Source organism: Rhea americana, unplaced genomic scaffold, assembly GCF_003343005.1.
Source record: "Rhea americana isolate MKP2758 unplaced genomic scaffold, rheAme1 scaffold_91, whole genome shotgun sequence".
NCBI classification, from domain to species: domain Eukaryota; kingdom Metazoa; phylum Chordata; class Aves; order Rheiformes; family Rheidae; genus Rhea; species Rhea americana.
This window is the reverse complement of record NW_028187100.1, coordinates 1871995-1891986: the sequence shown is the minus strand read 5'-3', so window position 1 is coordinate 1891986 and position 19992 is coordinate 1871995. Positions and strand designations below refer to the sequence as shown.

The 19992-nt window shown below is 37.1% G+C and overlaps 1 protein-coding gene and 1 non-coding gene across 2 annotated transcripts in view; both read left to right on the top strand.

The window, feature by feature from the left end:
* Window positions 1–296: 296 nt before the first annotated feature.
* EFCAB6 (EF-hand calcium binding domain 6) overlaps window positions 297–19992 on the top strand; it is a 109479-nt gene continuing 89783 nt past the window's right edge. Inside the window, exons 1-5 of the mRNA XM_085324440.1 lie at window positions 297–432; window positions 2236–2456; window positions 3613–3701; window positions 5721–5787; window positions 12645–12781. Of these exons, the coding sequence (XP_085180566.1) occupies window positions 297–432; window positions 2236–2456; window positions 3613–3701; window positions 5721–5787; window positions 12645–12781 (650 nt within the window). The remainder of the gene's footprint in view (window positions 433–2235; window positions 2457–3612; window positions 3702–5720; window positions 5788–12644; window positions 12782–19992) is intronic.
* Window positions 4814–4942, top strand: LOC146584620 (U2 spliceosomal RNA). Its single transcript, XR_014898176.1, has one exon. It is a non-coding gene; the product is annotated as a U2 spliceosomal RNA (small nuclear RNA).

The window sequence follows — 19992 nt, the reverse complement described above, 5'->3', positions numbered from 1 at the left end:
TAATTCTCTGTTATTTGGTAAATGAGTGTATTAATGTCTCTTACTCTAAACAGTGCATTTGAAAGCACCAACGCAGGAGCTTTTTCATCTGGTCACTGCTAGTCAGCTAGAACTGAGTCAAAAATTTCTGTGATTGTGTTGGATACTGTCACAGTCAAAATTTTTATCAGCAGATTAGGCTTCTTGTCAAGAAGTCAGTTTTTGTCTCTCTTTTTGCTGTTGCCAGCCATGCTGCTTCTTTTTATGTCCTGTATTTTAATGTACTCTCATAATTCTGTTTTAAATCCAGGGAGACCATGGCCAGAGTGGCAAATGCAGAGGACTTAAGTGCCTTACATCCCTCCTCTCAAGGAATCACATTTACCCCACGACCTCAGTCTACACGAAGCAGAGCATCATTGTGTGGCAGTAGGCAGAAGTCAATTAAATCAGGTGAGGGTTTGTACTGAGATCTAAGTTTTCATAGCCTTGGGGCTTTAAATCAAAATCCTTCAATTGCCGAGAGGACAAGCAATTCTCTCTCTTCACTTGCAGGTAGCGTTGCCCCCTTAATCCTTTCTGTCCTGTTATTTACTTTGGGGTCAGTGGTGCCTTTCAGCATAGCAAGTTGCCGTGGCCAAAGATACCTTGTGCCATGTAGGGCTGTCCGARGCACATTTTGTGAAGTGCTTTGAGAGAAGATACACTACATTCCTTGGATCCTTTGGACGTCAGCAAAATCAGTCTTGTTCTGTTTATGGAGAGAGGGTGGAGGAGGGAGCCRTGGCCCTTCTCATCTGCCTTCTCTTCCTCCTGCTTGCATACTGGTAGGGAAACAGGCCCTTCTCTGCAGTCCATTGGATCATGAGGGAGAGATTCCTGCTTTAGACCTCTGTCTCACTCATATTCTTGAATCATACAAGATAACTATTGCCAATTATTATACATTATCAGACTTGATCTACATCTTATCCTTTAGGAAATCATTTGAAATGGCTATACACTTACCACAGAATGCTCATTTTTTGGAACAGTAAGATTTATAGTTTGTTCCAATCAATCTGGGATTTGCTGCTAATCCCAAAGTGGACATTTCTCTTGCAAGTGTTTTTAAATTATTATCATGCAAGGCTTCCTCCATCACAGTTCATGTCACTTTTCCTTCTCTCTTTGCCACGTAGTTTTAGATTTAGGGTCAGATTCATTGTTGGGGTAAACTCTGACAGCTCTATTGATTTCACCAAAGCTGTATCCAGCTGTGAATTTGAATGCTTTCTTTTGTCAGAATTGCTCAAAGTAAAAACGAAATGTACAAGGCATCCATGATTGTATCTTTTCTTTGTAAGAAAGGGATGAGCATAAGAAAAAAGTTGGCTCCTGTAAAACTGCAGCAAAGCTGTAAATAACAAAAAGCCATGTTTTGCGATTTTCCTTCTTGTAAACAAAGCTTCCTCTGAAGGCAGCTACATGTTGTTTGAGAGCAGATCCTAGATTAAAGTATGGAAAAAAGGTAAATGCATATGAAATCACCTCTGTGTTCAGATTTGTATATAAAAACTCCCATTGATTCAAGTGGTAGGTAATTAAATTCTCATAGCTGTGGCTGAACCTGGCTCATTATTAATCCAAAAGAAACATCAGGCCGAATCTTTTAGTCCTTGTTTAATTTTTACTCAGGTCTAATGAGAGCCAGAAGTGTCTGAAGTAATAGAAGGCATCCCTGTATGCTACATTGCACTGTCGAGTAGTTTCACTCTCTCTTCATTGCCAGGCATTTTTTAGGAGCGGAGTGCTGACTTGCTCTAAAAGATTTAGGAGTGGTAGACTCCACCTGCAGACAATGAATGGTGACTCTGCTGGTAGATGATATCTCTATACAAKGCTCAATAACTGAAAAAAGTCTCTAACTTTTACAAGGTGAAGGGGTCCTATCTGTAGTCTGAAAGGGGAGGGCTTTTGTCAAAGAATGTACTTAGGTACTGTGATTTTATTTGTGTTTTAACTTTGWGCACATAACTGAATGTTCCAAGTTCTTGTTTTGGCTATAGTATCAGGAAAAGATGTGAGTATCTTATTAAAATACTTACAATTGTTTATTGCTTTTAAATCAGTGGATAAACAATAACTGATCTGCTTGATCTGCTTGTATGTCTATGCAGATCATACTGAATATACTGGTTTATACTGAATTCTCAGAAAAATATGTGACTTTGCCAGGCTTAGGAGTGTGTGATGACTGCCTAATATATTTTACAGCTGCATCTGTGAGCTCTGTCCCAGATCCCACATTATTCTCCCGGGACATTGGGCAGATCTTACTTCAAAAGACAGCTGAAAAAGAAGATGAACTGAAAAAAGCATTTCAGACTCTTGATGTTGGTCAGACCCTGACAGTCACAAAGGGTGAATTCAGGAGAGTGATTGAAACTTTTCTTTTCCCTCTAACACAAGCTGAATTTGATGCTATGCTGGCAGAGGTATGCTATGTCATTGCTGTTTATAATCATTTAGAGGCTGTTCTTATTGATGTCAAGAACAAAATTTCCACAGGTTTCAATGGAAGCAGGTTCCAAACCAGTATTATGAAAGAGATGCTAATACGATCATATCGTTATGTGAGTAGTTCAAATCAAAGCAATAGAAAACTTGCAAAAGAAATGTTAACTGGATTTGACCATTGGTATTTTGTAAGAGGATTCTATTTGTGTGGCTGGTCTCACTAGTTGAAAGAGTTGCGATTTASTAGAAGATTCCATGATTAATAAGCAAAATAAAACAAAAAAGAACTCTTGCAGCTGAAACTAATATACATGCAGTGTTACCAATGTGGGTAGATTAGATTGTAAACTTTGAATCAGAGACCAGGTGCTTTTTGTCTGTACTGGGAGTTTCTTGGCTAACTTCCAGTAGTTGCCACTTTATAAACCATAGACAGAGTGGACGTTATAGAACATCAGGTATTCAGATGATACTGTGACTAACAGTTATCCAAAACAGGGAAGGATTCTTAAGCACAGTCTGCACCAGGGTTATTGTGCAATTAAATTTCTGTCCAGAAAGTGTAAGAGATACTAAGGTTTATATGTTTTTCTAATAAGTTTGATTGTTGACTCTTGTTTGTTTAGTGTGGGTAAGCTGGACTAYTATAATTGCATTTTGAACTAATCAGTCTGTAAAAGGCTATCTCCGTTTTAGCTAAGATTGATGTTAAATTCTTTGCTAATAGTAAATCATCAGTATGGGGACACATATACACTTAAAATATATTAAATATTCTTTTTAAACAACAGAAGAATGTGTTACAGATGTTAATGAAAATGAATAGACTTTCACAAATAGATGTAAAAGATCAGAGAGCAGAGAAATGACAAATCCTTGTTTTACATGATGGAAAGACTTGTAGGCTATAACTCCTTGTTGGGGGATTTACCAGATATTAAATTCATGCTCTACTTAATTCTGGAAAAGTTGCTGATTAATGTATGATGAGTAGAAGAAAAGCAAGGTTATTTATTTTTGTCTCTTTAAGAAAAGAATAAATTACTATTGCAAATGGAAGTAAAGTATCTGTTATTGCTACAGGTCTTATCCATGTTCTTATCCATGTTCTTATCCATGTTCATTGAAATACAGATCCCCAACATTGGCAAAGTTACTGTGCCATATCTTGACTTCCTGTCAAAGTTCACTGAAGTTGCCAAGAGTCCCAGCATGCTAAAAAGGTAAGTGTTTCATATTATGTGCTCAAATTGCTCCTAAATTGTAGTCGTGAATCTCTTGCCTGTTGTCTATCTTTCAAAGCAGAATCGAGCTTCTCACTTGAGCTTCTAGTGAGATAGAGATGTAGTAAATGCTTTTCTAAAACTTTTCTTTTCTGAATACATAATTGGTGTAGTTGCCATAGGAATGTTATTTGATTGCCAAAGGGAAGGGAATGATTCGCTAAGCCGTTGATCTGCTAATGGAAATACATTAACCTTTAAGTCTTATGAGTCTTAAGAGTTATTGTGTTTGAAAGAAATTATAAACAATTGCATTTATTAGAGATTTAGAAATTATTACGCAGCTTGCCCTGTCTTTAAGGGAAATATAGAAACCAAGCTAAAGGTCCCAGTAATTTGAGAGTTACAATGTTAAAGGATTAATTCCTTTAGAAGTAAATAACCTGCCTGCCTCTTCACTTCCAATGCAAGTAACTTGTCGACACTAAAGTTGAAGAAACACCAACTTTGTGTGATCTGKGATTCTTCTATTTCAATGAAGAATGCTATTTGAAAAGTAAAATGGAAAGTAGAGCCATACTCTACATAAAAATAAAAATATTCTATACTCTTACAGTAGCTTTCTCAGTGGACCACTTAATGTTTTGCACCACCACACTTTTCCTCCCCACCCCCAGTGCAATGTAAAGGATGGAATTCTGCAGAGGGGATATGCAGGGAAATTCCTTTTCCTTCATTTTGTACTGTGGGGTTGTATGATCTGGGCTTCAATAAAGAGTTGCCTCAGAAAATATTATGTAAATTCCAGTCCAACTTTGTTCCCAGCAAGTGCAAAGCCAAGAAAACTCTCACACAAAGAGTGAATGAAAGAGTGTAATACTGAGGATACAAAAATGGGATTAGGACTTTGAAAGGAGGGAGGAGGAAGAGGAGCAGCAAAAGAAAAGCTGAAAAAAGGAGGGACCTAAGCTACTCTCTCTCTGAAACAGAGGAGCTTAAAAAATTCTAATTAATTAGTGAAAACTAATTAAATAACAAATGAAGGATCTTTCATTGGGTAAAAGGTTAATCTTTTCTTAATTACATGGAAATATTAAAAATGGTAAAGCGTATTCACTTCTTGGCCTTTTGGCTAAGATCATGTGTAGTATCTGTTCTTATTATATATGTGGAGTTAGATCTTCCTCTAACTTTCAGGAAGAATATATAAGATACTTTTCTTGATTTATATTTAAACTCACTAAAATATAGATGGTAAGGGTCATGCTTATAAGATATTGTCTTTCAGCTATCTTGTTTGTTAGAGAATTTCACTGAAAATATGTGCAATGTAGGGAAGCAAAAATAATGATAGGATTGTTACAGCTGTGAATATATGTATATATAATTTCACCACTAGAGGGCAGGATRGGTGCTGTTTTTCCGAAGAAGTTTTTCTGAGAGGAATTATTAGAGCTATTTTCTCTCCTGTTTAGAACTTGGGCAATTCCACTGAATTCAGAGGCTGAAATTATGGCAGAGCTTGGCTTTTAGGACTTTAAAGCACAAATGTTAGATATGAATAAAATTTCAGGAGAAGGTGCTTGAGGCTGAAACCACTGAATGGGACTTAGCATCCAGAGAACCCCTTTGTGAATGTAAACTTTGCTACTAATTGACTATGAAAATGACCTGTTTTCTTGCTTGATGCAAGTCAATGGCAAGAAGAAACAAAAGCAAGTTAACGTATCTTTTTTATTATTTTATTTTAAATAGATTTTTAAAAGTTCCTAGTAATGGGTGCCACATCTGTCTTCTGCCCAAAGGGATCTAGATTTGTGGACGTTTTCTCAAGAAGCAGTGCAGGGCTGTGAACAACAGCTAGAATGAAAGCAAGATCAAGCCATTGTCATACGTTTGTAGTTCTTCACATGCTAAGGCAAAAATCCCACTGATGTCAATACAGTGGCCTTCAACAATACTATAATGTGTGTGTTACACAAACATCTAATCTTTTTTAATGATACTATTTATTTTTAGGTTGAAAAACAGCCGAAGTAGCCAAACGATGACATTAAGTCAACTGGAATCCCTCCTCAAAGAGAAAGTATGTTGACCAGGGTAATAATACCAGCTAAGTGCTGGTRTAGTAATTCACTTCAGATATAATAATAAATATTTGGTGCTGCTGGTATACTGATATTAATTTAGTAACATCTTTAGAAGGATGCTGCCATGCGGTTCCGTAATGCAGATCTGGTCAAAATGGTGCATTTGGGTTTTGTTACTGTTTTTGTTTGTTTGTTTGTTTGTTTTTTAATGATGCYAAAATACTAAGTAGTATTTTGGAAGCTTCTGCTCTAATCCTCACTGAGAATCCCTTTTTAGCATCAGAAACCTAAGCACTCTTCTCTTTTGAGCTGTCTTATAACAGATCTCTGGCATAGGACTGTGTTAATCGCACTGTGATTTTATTTCTCAATTACTAAATGCTTCTGGCTCAAATAACAAGGCCTGATTTATTTAAGAAACCAGATTTTCTGTGGCAGTACAATTTCCATAATTGTTTACCTGTTTGCAATACTATTGTAAAATATTTTATCATATCAGAAGAATGGCATCTTAGGCATTTACATTCTTTTTGCTTAAAAGTATYCAGCCACCAAATCTATCTGTCACCATGGTGATCTTGCATTATATTTGGATATTTTTAAGTTAACCCAATGCCAGATATCATGCCTGATAATAGTTACTATTTTCAAGGACACGGAGCTCCTCAGGAAAGTATTCCATGCCTTCTAGAGCATTGTATTAGTCTGCTGCCTCTACCCCAAGACTCTTCATAGAAGAAAAACATACCTTAAACATAACCTGATGTAAATTCCAAGGAAAACCCAACCTCCTGCTGTGCTTGGCATGGGCTTGGCCTGTAATTTGGGAGAGTGAAATAAAATCTTCCTGATTTCACAGCTGTTACTGCACCTCAGGGCTGCAGTAGTGTTTGCAACCCATTTGCTTCCCTTACATTGAGAAAGACGTCTGAATATATCCTCACTCTAGTCTGAATAAAATATTAACATATCGCAAGGCTGTTAGGACAGATTGTATCCAAGACAATCTTTCCTCACTGTAGAAAAGCCTATCAATCATAGCTGGATGTAGTTATTATTAATGCCATAGCTTTTATTCATTTGGCTATATGCAGCTAACTGAAGAGTAACATTTACGTTTTCATGTTAAGTATTTCCTATCACAAAAGAAACAGCTGAAATATCTTCTTATTATAGAATTTATGAATTGAAAATATCCTCCAAAGTCCTAATTAGATTTCTGGCGCATTTAGTTTACAAGGTTCTGTAGTATGTTTTTTTAAGGACATTGTGAAATATACTAAAAATACATATAATAGCTCTATTAACAGAAAATATTAACTTAAGGTGAGGTTACTACTACATAAATATTTCAGGAACAATTCAGTTAAATAAGTATTTCAAGGTATGTAAGTGTATCATGTATGCAGATAATTGTTCAGATACACTTGAGAACTCATACAATTTTTGAAATAAATATTCATCAGTGAAATATCACAGTAGTTAGTCCCAAGCCAAACCATATTGTGTTTCCATTTGAATGCCCCTCATCGGTTAAGGATACRTTTATATTTGTTACTTTGACTGGGTTGTGAATTTGTGTGTGCACATTAAAAAAAAAATAGAGAACAAAAGTCTTAATGCCCTCCATAAAATAAAGAATACCAGCTTTCTCCTTGTAGGGAGAAAAAGAAATGCATGTTTGGACCTCCTGCCACATAAACCTGGGCACATATACCTCTATTTAGGCCTTATAACTACAGCAATTTCCAAGATCAGGAAAACAGCAAGTCAGTGAAAAGCAAAGGGGAACTGAGATCTGACAGACAGCCTTGGATTTCTCATGACTCTGCTGCAGTTAGACACTGTAGCTGTGCTGACATTTCATTTAATCAAATGATCCGAACACATCCTTGAGTGCTTTTATGATGCTAAAGTTATCAGTTGTACTTGTGGAAAGTACACCTTACTGCCTTTGTAGTTAACCGTACCTGCTTAGTAAAGCAAAGATAAGCTAGGAAAAAATTTTGAATATTTCGAATGCCACGGCAAAGCTSTTAGGTTTAGCTTTGACTGTAGGAGTGTCTCCATCATTTCTAGTTATATGCAATAAAATGTTACTACTGAAGGTCAGTATCTTGGGAAAAGCAAGTTTAAAAAAAATCAAGGAAGAGAAGTAACAGCTGTAGAAAATACTGTAGGAAAATGGCCACAATGTTTAGAATCCYCAGTGCTGCTTTGTGAGCCTTCCCAGCAGGAAGCTGGGCCAAATGCTAAACAGATGTGTGCCTGGGTATATGAATGATGGTGCATGAAAAAGCTCTTCTCTACTGACTCAGTGAGTGTTTGAGGAAGTAAGGCAGCAGTGTAGTTGCAATAGTTATGCACTTTTTTATGTGTGTACTTTCATATAATTCCAGAACCCCAGACCTTTCTTTTCCATGATCCTGGCCAGTGGATGTCCTGACTACATGCTGCTGCCTTGGTGCAGTAGAGACTTGTTCAATAAAGGGCTGCTGAGCTCCCAAGCACCCAAACCTGTCTTCTTCCTCCATATTGAGTGAAATTTCACTGATTTGGCTCCTAGAACTTCAAAAATAGGAACAGAATTTGGTCGCCAATAATATTTGCAAAAGGACATGCCATCACAGAAAGGAGCCTAGATTTCAGTGACATAGTGTTCCTGAATGTTAAAAAATAAGTCGGTGTTCAAGAAACGGTTGCAGCCTAGAATAGTTTTTTATAACAGCAAAAATACTCTGTGGAGGTGAGTCCATACCTCCAAATGATACTGTCTCCTTAAGAAAGTAATCCAGCAAGCAAGAAAAGGAAATAATGAAAACTCAATTTGTCAGCATACAAAGATGGCTCTATTCTGCATGTGCACATCTATTTTATGTGAAAGTCTCACTACTAGCTAGCTTGTGTGAGACCCCAATTGTTTCTCTTTAAAGATTACTGAAGTACTAGAATTGATGCACTTTTCATGAACAGTCTTACTGTAAATGTGAAATGTAAAAATGGGCCTGGAAATTTATTTATTTTGTATCCTCATTACACGAATTTCAAGGTCTCTAAAAATTGTTCAAGGGGTATAAAGGGCTATTGGTATGAAAAAGCATCAGGCCCATATATCTTCCTCACTCCGCCTACTTTTATCTCCCCTCCCCCATTAATTTTGATTTTACATTTATGAGGATCTGAAAATAGTCTAATTCTTTTCTATCTGATTTGGGCCTATCTTTACCAGCTGGTAAATAGGAAATGTTCACCGTAGGAAGCCAATACTCTGCAGAGTGTAAACAGATGGAATCAATATAAAGTGACAAGTTAGACTGTGCTACTGAGAATACAGAGCCAAAACTAAGAGCATAACAGTCACGATACTTATTTTGTTCCAATTCATTTGGTACTGAATAGCACTTCGTATATGCACAGCTGTGTCCTTCCGTTTTTTACTTTCTTTCTTCTGGTTTGATGATGACAATTTCAAAGAAAAACTTTAATTAAAGATTTTACACAAAATGGCCCAAAGTAGAATATAGAGAAAATGAGCACTGATGTGTTTATAGCAAGAGAAGAATATTTTTCATGCATTTATTTTCTTTCTTTATTTTTTAACAAAACAAACAAAGTATGATACATGTATCTCTGTCTGTAATATACTAGATTGATAGATCTTTGCAGATTGAAATCTTCCATTTGGTAATGATGCATATCTCATAACTCTAAAAGCTTCCCCTACCCTCTTCTTCCACTGATGCCTTTTATAGTAGAATGCTATGAAGGGCAAGAAATCTAAGTGTGTATCTCTGCATGGGTGTGCTAGCTGAAGGAAAAAGACATTCAGACAGTGAGACTGCTACAGAGTGCTATCAGACTGTCCTGAGATGGACTGTGGAAGCGAAGTGACTGAAGGTCTTGCTTTTCCTGCCCTGTGCAGTTTGGCTCACATGGAGGAATGCACCTCCTTCTCTCCCTGGAATGTTATTTTGGAGACCCCATGATATGAGATGTGATGCAGCAGTCCCTCCAGGAACASTGACAGGGGCAGTTAGCTTCCAAGCTGTCCTGTGTTGCCTGCTTTGCCTTGAAAGCACATCTGAGCTCTAGTCCTTTTGCCAGAGATGGTGCCAGGTGTTAGTGCATGGGGTTTTCATTGCTAATTTGTACATTTTTGACACATTTTCACAAAAATGGAAGAAGGCAACRTGTTTTACCACTGTGTCCCCAACTTACTCCTTACAGCATATTTCTGTAGAATATGCCATTCCTACYGCTAAAATTTTACTATTTTTGCTTTTTTTTTGGCAAACAACAATCTCCAGATTTCCCATATGTTGTTTATTAGAGTGACAGAACAACTCTAATGAGGGGCAGCAACTGCAAGTTTGAACACACAGATTTTGCTTCTGATCCTCATGTCAAGGGCAAGCAGCTTTTTTTTCTTTTTTTTTTCCCTGCAGAAGAAAGAGTGTATCTGTCCCAGTCTCTCCCATACGTATCCCCCTCGATAGGCAAACCATCTCAGCACATCTGTGCAGAACTTCCCTTGCCTCCCCATCCAGCCTGCTGCCTTCTCTGGAAAGCACAGTTCTCCTATCCATAATGCTAGGGGCTTGTTTGTCTCAGGCATTCCCTAAAGCCTCTCTCTGACTCATTCAATGCCAGAGAGAGGGTATGTGTTGAGGCAACAGGAGTGCATGAAAGCCCCTTTCCAGATCTTCATTCCTGCCCTTGCCAAATATCTTGAGCCACCAGGCAGGTTCCATGAAGGCTGGGAGACGGAAGCAACACATGGCACAGGTGACACCTTACAAGTAGCGATCTATGGGACATGCAGTTGCTGAGGGAAATGCCTTGATATATAGTAGTTGGCAGTTGCATTGCTATAAAAATGAACTTGTGGCAGGAAATCTTTTCACAGTAAATTGCAGTCTGCATAAGAGTACGTTTGGAAGTCCTTGCTGTTACAATATCTATGGAGGACGTATTTTCAGTGGATACCCTTTGTGCTTCTGAAGTATAAGAAAATACTTTTAAATATTCATTCTCTCCCTTCCCAAGGGATCCCCAAGTGCTTCACATGCATAAATGCTGTTGAAATGCAGTCACTGCTGGGGTGGGGAGCAGCAGCCAGCTGGCACATGTCAGTGACAACAGAGAACATTATGCCAAAGACACTATGGCAAGGCCCTGTGGTTGCTGAAAGTGCTGTGATAGCCTTAATACTCTGGAGAGCAAGCAGGAACATTGTTKCTAGTATCTCTGCTGAAAGATTCTGGTAGCATAAACTAGTTGGTACTTATTTAACCTGTCATACCCAGCTGGCAGAAAAATGCAAGTGCCAGACAACGTGGTGTCCARACCTGTGCTTCATCCATTAAATAGCCCATTTCAGTTAAACCGGTATACAGGGAGAAATTAGTTAATATTTTTGCATTTCTCTCTCTGTGAAAAGCTTGGAGTTATGGTGGAAATATTTTGCCAATCATGGCAAGACAAATTCTAGTCTAGTTTGGTGAAGCCTAATCATTTTTTATTTGAATTTGGTCATGCCATCTTAAATACATCACTGTAGGAAAAAAAATTTTTTTATGAATAAAAATTGTTTTTCATTCTGTTTTTAGCCAGAGAAAAAAATCTGTCCTCTTCCATCCCTTTTACCCAGGCCGAGTTGCCAAGGAGTAGTCAAATCTGGTTGCTTTGATTCATAGCTACTTTCTCTGAGCAACCTTTGCTTACCTCAGTGAGTAGTTACAGCCACAGATAGGCCTATATCACTCTGTATAAGTGCTCAGTAATGGGAGTACCAGATTTGGAATCTCAACTCTTCTGTTTAAAACAAACAAATAAGATACGAAATCCTAGCTCCACTGAAGTCCTGACTTCACTGTGATCAGGATTTCCTCCAATTACTTTTCCTCCTTGTTATTCCTGGTAGCACTGCAGAGCATATGCAACTGAGCTGGATTTAATTCTGGCTTAGGCAGCCGCATCTGAATGAATGAGTAAGTAGCAGTGGCAGAATCTTTATTATTGCTGCTATTATGTGAGCCAGAAAGAACACAGCCTGACTTTCAATTCCCAGGTTGTATTTGCAGAAGTAGCAGTTACAAAGAGATATTTTTAAACAAGGCTTCTGAGCAAATTCAGCATAGAACAGAATAAGCACAGAACCCTTGAAAATTCCTTTTTTTTTTGTCAATTTTCTATCTGTAGGTGTACTTTAAGGCCAGGATTACAGAGAGTTTTAACAGACTTAGAGAAGGGAGTTGCAATTGCTAAAATGTTAATATATTCATTAATTTGTCCCYGGTATCCTTTTTCTGTTAGCCCTCTCATCTCCTTTKTGKTTTTTTTTTTTTTTTTTTTTTTTTTTTTTTTTTTGTTTTTGGTAATTTTTGAAATGAAGAGAAAAAAATGAATGTTTCAGTATATGTAGAACACAAATAATTAACTAATATTATGAAAGGCATTGATACTTACGAAATGTGGACCTGCTATGATCTTTGATATTTGGTTTCTAGAAAATGTCTAGGTTTCATTCATTGAAGGAAGCACGTTTTTTGTCTACTGTTTAATATATGAATTGTATCTGAAATTCATCGCTTTGCATAAAAGAGTTTTCAAGTTTACCAGTGCCATTCTAAAAGGAAATTGCCTTAGACATTCAATAAATGCAAAATATTCATTTCTTATGGAGTGTTATTGTTATATTTCCTACTATGCCAGGAAAGGTTGTTCTGTATTATTGAAAARGGTATAAAATGACATTTTATATTATGTATTAGCAATGCTTTCCGGTGCTTGCAGTCGTGTCAGTTGTGTCAGTATTAGTTTCCTGTTTATTGAAATCACTTGTAATTTGTAGATTGCGAAGAATGTGAAAAGCATTATCAGGAACTGCAGACTTTTTGACTACAACCATTCAGGACAGATAAAAAGGCACACGCTAAAGCATATTATTGAGATCACCTGTTTTAGGATGAAGGACTCAGAATTTGAAAAGTAAGTAAGAAAACAACTAAGATTTCTCTGTGAGAATACTAATAAATGGTGGGGCCTTTGTGATCTTCTGGATGACACTGGCTGGGGGGTGCTTGTGGGAGGCTAATTTGCCCGTTTGTCTGCTGTGTGCAAGCTGTAGCCTACAGCTTTCTTAACTAAATGGATGCAATAATATGTAAGGATAAAAATGACAGTAATTCATTCCAGAAAGAATGAGTTCTGCATCAGAATTTAACCCAGCTTCAGTCAGCTTGATTTTCRAAGCGGGGCAGTGGTAGTGGTAAAGATAGTGGCGAGACATTTGGGACTCCTCTTGAATGCAGTCTCACAGAGAATGACATATGGGGTGGACTTTCTTGGCTTCAGACCAGAACAGGATYGAGGAGGCTGAATGGAGATGCTGGTGCCTACTTGTTCCACTCTGATCAAAAGCTGAACAGAAGAGAGAACGAGAGCCCCAGAGGCTCTTTCAGAGAAAGAAGTACTGAGCAGAGGAAAGGATTTCCCTACTCTGCTGACAGGAGGTGTTACAAGAGCCTGTTGGTTGACCTCTTCAGTTTCTTTGGCTGACACATGAAATATATAAAACCTTCTTGAAATACCATTCAGCAGAACCAATAGTCCAAGTGAAGACAACATTYGTGTGCAGGACACAGACCTGATCTCTGGATCAAGAGCCCTTATTCTTTCACGGGGATTTGGAGCGGTTGGCTTCTGTATGGGAAGAGGCTTCCCACTCTTGCTGAGATCAGTGAGTGGTGAAAGCTGAGAGCTATTGCCTCTCTCCAGAAAAAAAGATCCTGATTACCAGGTGTCTGGTGAAATTTTGCCTTTGAAAAAGGCAGCAACTCTGATCCACTGTTTCATGCTTTTGCTGAATCGCTGCAGGTATTTTGAATACAGCTGTTTTTTTATCTGCGTGGTAGGAGGATGCTGTTATTTAAAATAAAATGGTAGCATGGCACACCTTTACATCCTGTGCAGCTCGAAGCAGTGAATAGGAAACTCTTACATGAAGTGTGATACTGTGATCTGCTTCCCTATCCCATAGCATGATTTTCACATAAAATAATATGGTGAAATGGAAACTCAAGAGTCTGCTTCCAAGAAGGGTAAAGCCAGAAAGCAAGCAGACGATTGATTTAGGGGCACAATAACCCAGATTCAATGACTGGCACCTGATTGAATGTGAAACTCAGACATACCACTTAACCTTTTTGATCTGGAGTCTGTGATTTTGTATAGGGGGATAATACTTGCTTGCCTCCAAGAGATTATGTGAAGTTTTTGTAGTGTTTGGAAACTAGATTGYTCTGCTTCTTCAGTGCTAAATATTATTAATATTAGGAGTCCATATGATACTTCAAACATTATGGATTCAGTGCCTCTGCTAGCTTTCCCTGACAGAAGCTATAGCAGAGCATGCTCTTTCAGAGCAGAGAAGTGAGARGGAAAAATAGCCAGTTCTTTGACTGCTGTAGAGGATTCAGGAAGCAGCATGGCCTTGGCATGACAGAGAGAGTACCAATCTGAGGAGCGTGATGTGGAGTTTTTCCGAGAATCTGTGTTGAGGGGTTTTCTAAGATTGTGCCTCTATGTTAAAGCCACTGTGATGGGATTATTGAAAGAGATCAAGTGAGGACAGTGCTGGTAAATTGATGCCAATGACATGCAGGGAGAATAGCTACAAACCTCCCTAAATCAACATGAGTCTGACTCTTTGTTTCTGAAGGTTTACTTCATATAATTATGAATGACTTTTCATGGATTTGGATTCTATGAAATCCAGCAGGAAATATTATTTTCTGGGTAGGGGCCTAAAAGAAAATGAAGTAAATTAGAATARTGTTTTATTGTTTGAAGATTTTTGTTTGGATTTTTTATTTGGTTGCTTTTTTTTTTCATTGTGAACAACTTCCAAAATAATTTTTAGTCCATTCTTATTGCCTAGTCACGCTATTTCACTACRTGTATATTTTCTGGCTGGGATACTTTCCAGGATTAGATCTAAACAAAACCAATTAAATAATTTGGTATGAGCAATAGTAGAACAGAAGCAATAATATTCTAACACAGGCAATGAAAAAAACAAAATGATACTTTATTTGACAATAAACCTTGTGTTTGGCATTGCAATCTGAAAAGTAATAAATCTATAAAAATGTTACTACATCTCAAAAGTACCAAATAATAAAAAAGATCACAAATTTTTATTTGGAAGATTTAAAGCTCTAAAATGATGAAGTTAGTCTGATAAATTTCTGAAGCTTAACAAATAATGGTACAGAGTCACCTCTGTATGAAACAATGGAATATCAGAAATAGTATAGACATAAAATTTAGCATTTTTTGTTACTGATGGRATATCACAAAAACTACTGTGATGTTCTTTTGAAGAAGCCTATTAAAATTGAGAGTGTTTGAGTATACTCACACTATACCTGAATTTCGTATTATGGATGGACCATAAAGTAACTGAAAGTGTATTCTGCTTTCAAAATAAAAGTGTAAGGTCATTAATGCTAATAATACATTTAAGGAAGGATATTMATGCCCAGTCAAAGGAATAAAGGCTTTTCCTCTGAAAGTGCAGTTAAAATCRTGGGTCAAGTTGACTTCTGTGCTAATAATTCTGCACTGATCCAGTTAGATCTCAAGGACAACATAAAACAGAGGAGTGTACTGGCAAATCTGCTTTTCTRTCTGCATGTTTATTAATGCACAAAACATGTATTTCCTGTAATCATCATGCCCTAAAAGAATATTGTCCAAGTGAGAAACTTAGGTCATATTAACTAGGTTTATTTTGTCTATATCATAGCTGGTTGAGGAGGCACGGGAAACCMAAGAAATTCCTGTCTAAATGCCCTCAGCTATCTTTCAAATATATCTTTGTCTTCCTCTGAGATCCTGATAAATTGTGCAAGAAAAATGCTTTCTTTTTCACAGACTAGGAACCTTATTGATTCACTCAGCCATCCCAAAAATCAGGACTGTTGAGAGTGTTGACAAGGGCTGAGAAACAGGAAAAATCTAAAGCAAATAACAAAAAATCTAAGCAAAATGTGGCAGATTTTTGTATCTCCCATTGAATATTTAGATTCTCTGAATTATCATCCAGGAAATTCCCTGACAAGAATTATACCCTAGTGTGACAAAAATGCTTGGGCTTCTTAGGATTTTTTAGCATGCTGGGGTGAGATAAGTAGGCGGGCCAAGTAAATGCTAAGAGTCTTTTTAGACTGTTTAGATGTATCTATTCCCCCCTTTTCCCACTCAGCTCCCCTCCTCACACTGTGTATATCAACAGTATTATAGCAGAAGATTGGAGTGTCATATTCCAAGCCGAGCAACCTAAAAAGTCAGTTTAATCAGAAGAAAATAAATTATATTTTATTTTTGAGGTTTTCAGTGATGTTTCTTTAAATCTAAACAATCTATGCGTCAAAGCTGTGGGTCCGGGGAGATTCTAGAGTGTTGGCTGCTCAGCTAGCTGCTAGACCACATTTCTCTGATATCTTTATCATGTTTCTCTGGACAATATAGCTTCAGCAGTATGGGCTCGTGGCTGTGATTTTTAGATGAAATGAATTTTATGGAAGGTTTGGCCCCTGTTGTCCTTCAGATTTCTAATTTTGAATTACAGTATAACATAATTCTCTTAAGGTGTTWCTTCCTGCAGTGATCTAGAACAAAAAGAAAACGATATTATTACTTGGATAAAGTTCTGCTGCCACTTTTCTTCCTGTTGCCCCTTCACAGTGTGGTCTCCTGAATTTATTTCTGCTTCTGGACTCTGCAGCTGTTTCTGATTCAAGCCATAGCTTGGTGAATATTTGCCTTGGATTGATTAACAAATATTTTTTCCCATAAACCCTCTTATGGTCATTCTGGGACACAATGTCAAGTCTTTCAGTTAACTTTAATGGACTTTGGATTGGTCCCGTAATATTTGAGAGGGCTTTTGCTCTCAGGAACCTGACATAAGGCACAGCCCATRAAACATCTGGTCTGGGGACACTTACTGGATGATCTAGGGAAAATACTCTTTTTCAAAGAGATGTGTTTGGGATCCACAAACCCTGCTAGAGAGCACTGTTTGTTCTTATAGCATTTATTTCAGATTGGCCAGTGCAACTCTAGAGAGACAGAGCAATTGTATTACTTCACCAAAAGGATATTAAAAATTTTCTGAAAAAAATCAGAAGTCTACTGGTTCTGAAACCCAGTCTTACCTAGGAAGAGGCAAACACTTTGCAGATGGACCTCTCATCCAAAGACTTACATGATTATGTGAAAAATAGCTCTCCTTAAGTCCAGATACCAGGTCTTGAGCTTTTAGGCTTTCACAGTTAGGCAGTCTTGATCATCTAATCCTAATGGGCTGGCAAGTTATTCAGGTTTCATACCAGTGCTGACATTCTCCATTTTTCTGGGAAACAATACCTATGAAATATATATATAAATATGCACACACACGTATATGTGTGTATGTTATATATATAAAAATAGGAAATAGGTGTGTGTACATATATGTGTGTGTGTGTATATATATATATATGTATATACACATACATACACTAACACACACACAAACCTATTACCTTAACAATCTCAATGATGTCTTTAATTCATTGCAGCTGAGCAATACAAACCTCATTATTAGATAAATGACTGAAAATATAGGAACAAAATCCATCTGATTTCTCCCTGTATCTGATAAGTGGAGTTAATTTAAAAATCAAGGAAAGAAAAGGGATATGGCAGCAATTTTTAAGTATGGAACTTAAAAGCTTTTTCTTAAAAGTCATGTGCTCAAGACGAAGCTGTCCCTAGGCACCCTTAATGTACTCATGTGGCAGTTATGCAGCAAATAACTCAAAGTTATTTTCTTTGGCAGCATTTTCAGAGCAAATCTTTGTGTAAAGAATGATTTCTTTTTCTTGAACAATGGGCTGGATTCATAAAAAGTAGAATGAGTACATTTGTTTAGTTTTGAATTTTAACAGTTAAAGGGTGTTTGTATGCATTAAAAATAGAAAGTAGAAAAATAATAAGTAGCTGTACTTATAATTAGCATATTTTGACACTTGGGAAACCAGAACCCATTTCTGCACTTACTAAATGTGAATTGTTTCAGTCTTCTGAAAATTATTAATAAAGAGTGATTCTTCAGGAATATAAACTGAAATTAAAAGCAAAACAAAACTTTAAAATGTATAGAACAATATTACCTTCCCCGTGGATGTTTGTATAACAGTCTTTTCAGCACTGAGATACATACCTTCTAGCTTTTAATGAAAAATTGTGCAAAGATCTCTCATGGATCTAGGTAGTCCAGCTGTATTCATGGCACTRATTCAAGGATATTATGGCTGTACAGGAATGGGTGCTTCAGCCTATGAGAGCCAAAACTAGCATTACAGTTAAATGTGGCTTGGATTCATGTACTCTGAAAGAATGTGTGTTTGCAAGAACAGGGCCTTAGAGAAGGTCAGATCCAATGCCCCTTAATGAATGTATTTTCCTTGATTTCAACTGGGTTCAATCCAGTGCTTTCATCCTGGGTGTATAGAGGAAACAGTGGTCAAACATAAGCGGGACTGAAGATAAGCAGGTATTTTTCTCATGTGACAACCTATGAATTAATTTATGTTATATAAATAGGGAAATAAATAGGGAAGTCAGGAAAAAATAGGGAAGTCATTTGATGGCAAGAAGGGCAAGGTAATTCAAAGGCTAACTTAACATACTGGAGGCTCATCAGCCTAGGTACCCTCTACAGTAAGTGAAAAGAGAACAGCATCTCCAGAGAGTAGTATAGAGGAGGACCATGAGTTGGGATCTCTGAATYACCCTGTGGTAGTGCTTGTTTTCTGCCTTCCTTTTATAGAGAAGGATAAAAGAGATTGCTGTCAGTGTTTAAAGGTCTTTGGGAATAATGTCAATACATTTAAAAAATCACAGAATCACAGAATCACAAACTAATCATTGTGATGATTAGGATCACTAATTTGTTTTCTAAGGCATATTAACATAGGTTACTCAAGAATGATGCTATGTAATTTGTGTTCTCTTTATATGCCCAGATGAGGGCAATAGCAAAATCTTACTGATTTTTATCATCATAGTAGACTCTGGCCCAATTTTGGTGGCAATTCARTCTCTCACACATGTCCCAGGTGTATCCTGAACCCTTCTGTAAGGATATGCAAAGCATGATGGTGATCCTCACCTATTCATGCGGATTTCAGGTCCTGTGTAAGAAGCTGGAGTATAAAGAAGTGCTGGCAAAGTGCAATTTTGAACAATTTTTGCAATTAGTTCTGTATTTCTATTTCTTTATCAAATGGGATTGACTTTTCAGCCTTGATATATGCTGATCTATAGTAAGGCACTTTGTTCAAAACAGCAGAAATTGCCTGSGAGTAGTAACAGAAAGTTTCTATGGGAAGCAGCTTTTCATGTGCTAGAAAATGGAGTATTCCATCAGTTGCTGAAAACTGTCACTAATGTAGGATAATGACTGAAGAATATTTCTGTTCTGTATTAAGGCCACAATAATTTGTGTGTATATCTGGGTTTTTTGGTTGTGTATTGGGTTATTTTAGTAGATCAAAAATGGAGCTGTAGACAAGGGAGAATTTTAGAACTCCTAAAATRTGCCAAGGTGTCATTCCTGATGCTAAGGTATACTATTAACCTGATCTTTCTCATTGCATTTTTGTAAAATAGAACTGTCAGTGTTCAAATAATCCAATCACACAAATGTTTTTAAAGTATTCCTTTTATTTTGAATGTATGCATGAAAAGTTTGTTCAAACTGGAAGTGAATCTATGCATTTTATTATATGTGTTTCTATCGCACTTCACAGATGTCAAAGTACTGTCTATGTATTCATTCTGTATTTCCATATGTACAACTCAAAGCTAAAATAATCTTCATTCTTTAAAATTTCCCTGAAAATAAATTCACAGATAATCCTCACCCTTTGATAAGACATAAAGAGAGGCTTGAGGGGTGAAATAGGATATGGAGGAATTGCTGGGGAAAAGAAGTGAACTCCTCCAGGAATTATACATATATTCACAGCTTACATGTATCAAAACAAAGGTATATGATTTACTGTGATAACCAACATAGCCCCATGGGTAGGGCAGTATTATCATTACAGCTTTACAGATGGGAAACTGAGGCAAGAGGCACATCA